Raw genomic sequence first — 7105 nt, forward strand, 5'->3', positions numbered from 1 at the left:
ACAAGCATGACACCACATCATTATGTGACTTCTAGGGATCTTTTTCCCACTGAGCCACCTCCCTGGCTCAGATTTCTGGACATGAATATTCTGTCATTCTCTAGTAGATTTTACTTATCTGAACTGTCTCTCTCTCTCTCTCTCTCTCTCTCTCTCTTTCTCCCCATAGAAAGATATATATAGTTATTTAAATATTGCAATGGACCCATTATAAATACTTCAAACAACATAAAAATGAAGGTAAAATTTTTTGTGTGTATGCATGTGTGCATATCAGTGTGAAGATAAGCTGTATCCATGCTCATAAGGGGAACTTCAATTGGACTTAATGTGTGTAGGCATGTGCTTCTCTCTGTGTATGTGTGTGTATGCACATGTGTGCATGTGTGTGAGGGGGGATTTGTAGCCACCTAATTTTTCTTAATATGTTTAATATATACTTAATTCCATTTTTTAACTTCTTCTTGTATATGACATGACTTTGGCAACACCTTTATTTCCTTCCAAATAACTAACAAATTGTCCATTACATCTTGAATTATGCCTCCTTTCTTGCTGAACTAAAATATCACCTTTGCTAAAACTGTTAAAGCCACAAATCTAATGAGAACTAATTCTGAACAGCCTACTCTGCAATACTTGGCTTCCTTTTACGTCCTGAGGGATTGAACCCAGGACCATGTGCAAGCTAGATAAATACCCAGCCACTAAGCATTGCCTCCTCCATTCTAACTGGAAACTGGATTGATTGATTGATACACAGATGGTCCGCAAGGGAACCCCCACGCCATCAGCCCATGAAAGACCTACCATGTCCTGGCTGTGTCATATAAAGCAACAAGGGAACCTGAAAATTCCTAGAGCATCAATCACATGAAATTCTCATTCATTCTCTCTCTCTCTCCCTCCCTCTCTCTCTCTCTCTCTCTCTCTCTCTCTCTCCCTCTCTCCATTCCCCTGCCCCCACTCCACCCCCAGTGCCTGAGACAGAAATATAGAAGAGTAGCAGTGTTGCCCTCAAAATACGCGCTGGAGCTGCTGACCATCTATGCCTGGGAGATGGGTGCAGAGAGCAGTGATAACTTCAATCTGGATGAAGGGTTTGTAGCCGTGATGGAGCTCCTCGTACACTACCAGGACATCTGCATCTACTGGACCAAGTACTACGATTTCCAAAACGAGGTCGTCAGGAACTTTCTGAAGCAACAGCTGAAGGGAGACCGGTGAGTCTATCAACCACGTGGCTTGCGGCTCTGAGGCCTAGAAACCCTGCCGGGAGTGGCTTGGGGAAAGTAAAGGGACACAGAAGGCTTTTGTACTCATTCAGCGGTGAAGAGTCACCAAGTTTGGCCGCCGCGACACCAAGGGCTCTCTGTCTGGTTCGACCCTTCCCTACCCAGGCAGGGTCTTTCGGCCAAGTTCCGGGTTTTTCTGCTTCAAGGTTGCAATGGTTCTAGTTTTCTCTCTCTCCTCTAGACACCTAATTGCCGGTATAAGATTGCAAATGTCTAGTAAACTCTCAGGTTCATTCTCGGGAGCTTGCTGAGGCTACATCTCCGATCCCCCCCCCTTTTTTTTTTTTNAACTCACTTTGTAGACCAGGCTGGCCTCGAACTCAGAAATCCGCCTGCCTCTGCCTCCCGAGTGCTGGGATTAAAGGCGTGCGCCACCACGCCCACCACGCCCGGCTCCCCCACCCCCTTTTTGCTACAGCTCCACACGCTTTGCTCCACCCCTACCCCGCTCGCTCCAGGGCCCTGTATCCCCAATCCTACCCGAAGGGCTTTCCTTGCAGGGGTACCCAAAGGCCCCCATACTGACTCTCTGTTGGCCCCCACCTTCAGTTTTAAATGAGGGAGTTAATTATGGAGTATACTGCAAGCAGAAATAAAGGAAAAGTCACACGGAGCAGAGAGACTTTGCCCTTAGCCAAATGTCATCAAATCCAGCAGAGACAATTGAGTAGCCTCAGCAGGAGAGCATCAGCTTCCACCCCCACCCCCACCCACTCATGGTGTTCACGACACCCTGCAGAGGTCAACTGGGGAAGCTGAGGCAGTCAGCTGGAGTTCCCAGCTGATCTTTTTCTCCAAGGATGTAGCTCCCCCTCGTCTGTACTTCCCCCGCTTTCTGTTCCCACTGTAGCATGGGATAGCAACATTGCTCTTTGGGGAGGGGAGGGGGAGAAATGACAAGGATGGTAACCATGGCGACAATACTGCCTGACAACGCAAGACAGTCTTGGAAGAAAAGTTTGAGACCCACATTTGGCTCTGAAACAGTGGAGGCTGCTGAGGGGCGAGCCCGCCTCCAGAGACAGCTTTTTAGTGATCTTAAACATCCCATGTCAATTTGCCCTTATAATGTGTTTTATGGTTCCACAGAGATGAGGGCCCAGAGGCCAGTATCCAGACTGTAACAGAGATCTGCCATTTTCTCTCGCCTCCCCCCTGCCCTCCAGGCCCATCATCCTAGATCCAGCTGACCCCACCAACAACCTGGGAAGAAGAAACGGGTGGGAGCTAGTGGCTGCAGAAGCAGCTTTCTGTCTGCTGCAGGTCTGTTGCAGGACTGTAGACCCCAGCGGGCGCTGGAATGTACAGGTACCATACGTACTATCTCCTAGTGAGAACTCACACTACCACTCATTTAGATCACGCTCTTCCCACAGCACCCAGGGGTACCAGCACAGGCTGTTATGCCCTGATTCCGAGGGAAACTGGAAGAGCTCAAAATTGTGAAGTCTGCTGCAATTTGCAAGAGTCCTTTTATTTATCCAAGTCTTAGGTTCAGAGTATCCCCAGCTCGGGTGTTCTAGCACTTATATACAGAGCAGTTAGAAACTTTTTGAGGGCTGGTGAGATGACTCAGCGGGGAAAGAGCACCCGACTGCTCTTCCAAAGGTGCAGAGTTCAAATCCCAGCAACCACATGATGGCTCACAACCATCCTTAACAAGATCTGACTCCCTCTTCTGGAGTGTCTGAAGACAGCTACAGTGTACTTACATATAATAAATTAATAAAAAAGACTTTAAAAAAAGGAAATCTTTTGAATGCTTAGGGTAAAGGGGAGGGAAGGTGGGTTAGGTAAGTTTTAACTCAGACGCGATACCATTTGGTGGGGCAGAATTGCGAGGCTGGGAGGGGGATTAAAGACTGTCTTTTGTGTGGTTATCAGGAACTCGTTTTATGGCCGTCCATAACTGCCTGTGACCTCTGATTAACTCTTTTCTACGATTTAAGCGTGGGACCCTAATCTCCTTTCTTCAGGCATAGGCACCAGCTGCACGGGGTTATCTGGGAGAGCGCTGGCCTTGGCAAGCAGTTTTTGTCATCTGTCTTATTCAGGCTGGCACTCGAGGCTCCTTGAGTCCTTTCGAAGCAGCCAGGGAGGTAGCAAGAACTCCCCCCCCCCCCGCATTTGCTGCAAGGGGGTAGGGGTGGGGGAGCAGAGCTTCTGAGGGGCAATGAAGAGGCAAGCCGCAGACGCAAGCCCGGCAGCCTTTATATCTTTAATATGCCTTAAGCAGCACAAGGGTGGGCCTCTGCCTACCCTCACGCTGTTAGGGTCTACTTCCCTATAGATAAACCTGAGTAATCACTCACTTCTGGCAAGCAGGAAGGCAAAATAGTGACCTTGGAATGTTGTGGGCTTTTGAAATCCTAAAACCTGCACCTGCCAAGCCTCCCCACCCCCCACCCCATGTTGATATACCAGGATTCTCCTGCAAGTGCTCAAGACTGAGGGATGTCTCATTTAACCTACCAGGAGACCATTCCAGATCCAAGCCATATTTTCAGCAAATATGTCAGAATTCTGTGATGTGACATATTTTAATGTCTAGAACCAGGACCCTGAGGCAGAATTTTTAGGACTCATTGAGCCGTTTGGCATAACAGTGATCGCCCTTGAACAACCCTCCTAAAGCCAGACACAAATATTAAATGACATCACTGTAATCCCCAGGCTCCCGTAAGGACAATGCTGTTGTGTACCATGATGGGTGAAGATTCTGAGTAATTCCACACGGAAAGAGTATCATTTAGAATCCATTTGTTGGACTGGAGAGATGACTCAGCGGTTAAGAGCACTGACTGCTCTTCCAGAGGTCCTGAGTTCAAATCCCAGCAACAACATGATGGCTCACAACCATCTGTAATGGGATCTGACGCCCTCTTCTGGTGCATCTGAAGACAGCTATATTATATATCTATATAATATATTATAATTATATATCTATATAATATATTAGACAGCTACATTATATATCTGTACACAGATATAGTATACATAGATATAATAAATAAATCTTTAAGCCGGAGTGAGCGGGGCTGACCAGAGCAAGCAACCTTCATTCTCAGCAACCACATGATGGCTCACAACCATCAGTACAGCCACAGTGTACTCATATACATAAAATAAATAAAATGTTCGAGGAAGATGGCGTGAGTTAGTGGTACCCTGAGCCTAGGGTAGCCAAGCAGCTCACCTGTTGTCTCATGCCATTGTTCATTCCGTCTCCCAGGTTGTCTTGGTAGATGATAAACAACAGACAGTTCTTACCATACACTTGCCCTTTCTCTCCTCTCCCTTGCAGCGAGCGAGGGACATTCAGGTGACAGTGAAACAAACGGGAGCAGAGGACTGGACGCTCTGGACAAACCCCTACAGCCCCATCAGAAAGAGAAGGCAGAGATCAGGAAGGAAAAGAACTTCCAAGGGGACCTGCGCATCTCCTTCCAGGAGCCCCGAGGGGAGAGACAGCTGCTCAGCAGCAAAAAGACCCTAGCGGATTATGGGATATTCTCTAAGGTGAACATCCGGGTGCTGGAGACCTTTCCTCCTGAGATCCTGGTCTTTGTGAAGTATCCCGGTGGCCAGAGCAAGCCTTTTGCTATCCACCCTGATGATACCATCCTTGACCTGAAAGAAGACATAGAAGATGCTGGAGGCCCTTGTGTGGAGGATCAGGTACTACTGTTGGACGAAGAGGAGTTGGAAGATGATGAGAGCCTCGAAGAGCTTGAGATCAAAGACTGTGACACCATTAAGCTCAAAAGGGTAATCTACTAGTCTGGCTGCTCGCATCCGTGTCTGTAGTCTTACGCCTCCCCACCTCGTCCCTAGACTCTGATGGGGTTCTTTCTATAGCTTAAATATCAACATTTCCTTCTCTTGCTTAAAACCCTCTCCTGTAGCCGGGAAGTGGTGGCGCGTGCCTTTAATCTCAGCACTTGGCCGATTTCTGAGTTCGAGACCAGCCTGGGCTATACAGAGTGAGTTCCAGGACAGCCAGAGCTACACAGAGAAACCCTGTCTCGGATAAACAAACAAACCCTCTCCTTGTGTTTTCCAATAATACAGAATGAAGTTCAAGTTTCTTTTCCTAACAGTCAATCAAGCTGAACCCTGCTTAGTCCCCCACCCCCACTCTAAACACTCAGCTCATACCGAATGCAGAGTGACACCCTGAGTCACACTGAGGGCCGAGTCACACCTCTGTCACTTTACCTCAACTATCCTTTCCCTCTGCCTGTGTTTTCATTGTTCTGTGAGTCACCGGATCTCAAAGAGCAGACCCCGGACTGAGAGATTCCTCGCCACTCCAGAATCCTCTTAGAACGGAAAACTGACCTGAGCCAGACATTTCACTGAGACTCAGCGGTCCCGGACTTAACAAGCCTTCCACAGCATTCTGCATGCTCCTGTTTGAAAACAACTACTATCTGGCCCTTGTAGTAGGCCATGTCATCTTGTGTTCCCACCCTCTCCCTTCATCCACGTTAGACTCCCGTGAATGTAGATCTATCTCCCCCGTCTAACAAGATTTGATTGTTTTTAATGCCTTAGGCCTTGTGTTCTAGAATGGTACCAATCAATGTATGACATGTGCTTGTTAAATAAAGAAGTAAATCAGAGAATGGCTTTGGATCCTCCAATATTGTCTTGATCAGGCCTGAGGCCATTTCAGAGTCCACAGACATTCAGGTGCCCCTAACCCACATGTCATTCTCTGGAGTTAACCCCCAAAGTCAGCTCGACCAACCTCATGCTGGTGGGTAGTCATGGCCTCCTGTCTAAACCTACTTGGTCAAAGGTGATAAGGATAGACCCTACCCATTGACTACCGTTAGCCAATCACAGATTTCAATCTTGGAATGTGGGGCCCCAGTATAGTAAACTTCTGGTACAGTCAGGATTGAAAGAAGCTAAATAGCTGTATTTGCCAGGGTTCTCTAGAGTCACGGGATTTATGGAATGTCGCTCTATACTGAGGGAATGTATTGTGATGACTTACAGTCTGTAGTCCAACTAACCCAACAGCGGTCAGCTCTGAATAGGACGTCCGAGAACGTAGTAGTTGCTCAGTCCCACGAGACTGGCTGTTTCTGCTGGTCTTCTGTAGAAGTGGATTCGAACAGATGTGCTGGCAAGTGAATGCAAGTAAGTGAAGAAGAGCGAATCTGCCTTTGTCCAATGTCCTTACGGGGACCTCCAGCAGAAGGTGTGGCCCAGATTAAAGGTGTGTCACGATGCTTGGATCTGGGGCTTGCTATGTCTTGAACTCAGAGATCACCTTACTTCAGTCTCCTGGGATTAAAGGCCTTGCCTGGGCCTAAGCTTTTCATGGCCACTGTGCCTCAAGATCTCCATGCCAAGATCCAGGTCAGAAACTGTGTCTTTCAGCCTCAAGATCTGGATCACAGGTGAGCCCTCCAATTCTGGATTGTAGTTCATCCCTGATACAGTCAAGTTGACAATCAGGAGTAGCCATTACAACAGCCAAGAGTAGATCCACCCTGAGTCCCAAATTAAATACAGAAATCAGTTTCCTTATCGGCCCCTTGATAAATGCAGAATCCTATGCATGCATTTGTGTGAATGATATACCAAAACATCTCACAGACGATGCCATCTGGCTACCTTCACAGCTGCCCTGGAGTTGGACGGATTTGTAGAAATAACAACCCTTCTACATTTTACAGCTAGAAAAAAAGAGCTTAGAATACATTCCTGGGGGCTGGAGAAGAGATGGCTCAGTGGTTGAGAGCACTGACTGCTCTTCCAGAGGTCCTGAGATCAGTTCCCAGCAACCACATGGT

The 7105-nt window shown here is 47.6% G+C and overlaps 1 protein-coding gene across 1 annotated transcript in view; it reads left to right on the forward strand.

Moving 5' to 3' along the window:
- LOC110313119 (2'-5'-oligoadenylate synthase-like protein 2) overlaps positions 1-5889 on the forward strand; it is an 11940-nt gene extending 6051 nt beyond the window's left edge. The window contains 4 exon segments of the mRNA XM_029533855.1: positions 979-1223; positions 2462-2603; positions 4600-4684; positions 4687-5889. Coding sequence (XP_029389715.1) covers positions 979-1223; positions 2462-2603; positions 4600-4684; positions 4687-5075 — 861 coding nt within the window. The 3' untranslated portion in view covers positions 5076-5889.
- The last annotated feature ends 1216 nt before the right edge of the window (positions 5890-7105 follow it).

Source organism: Mus pahari, chromosome 23 (genome assembly GCF_900095145.1).
Source record: "Mus pahari chromosome 23, PAHARI_EIJ_v1.1, whole genome shotgun sequence".
Lineage (NCBI taxonomy): Eukaryota > Metazoa > Chordata > Mammalia > Rodentia > Muridae > Mus > Mus pahari.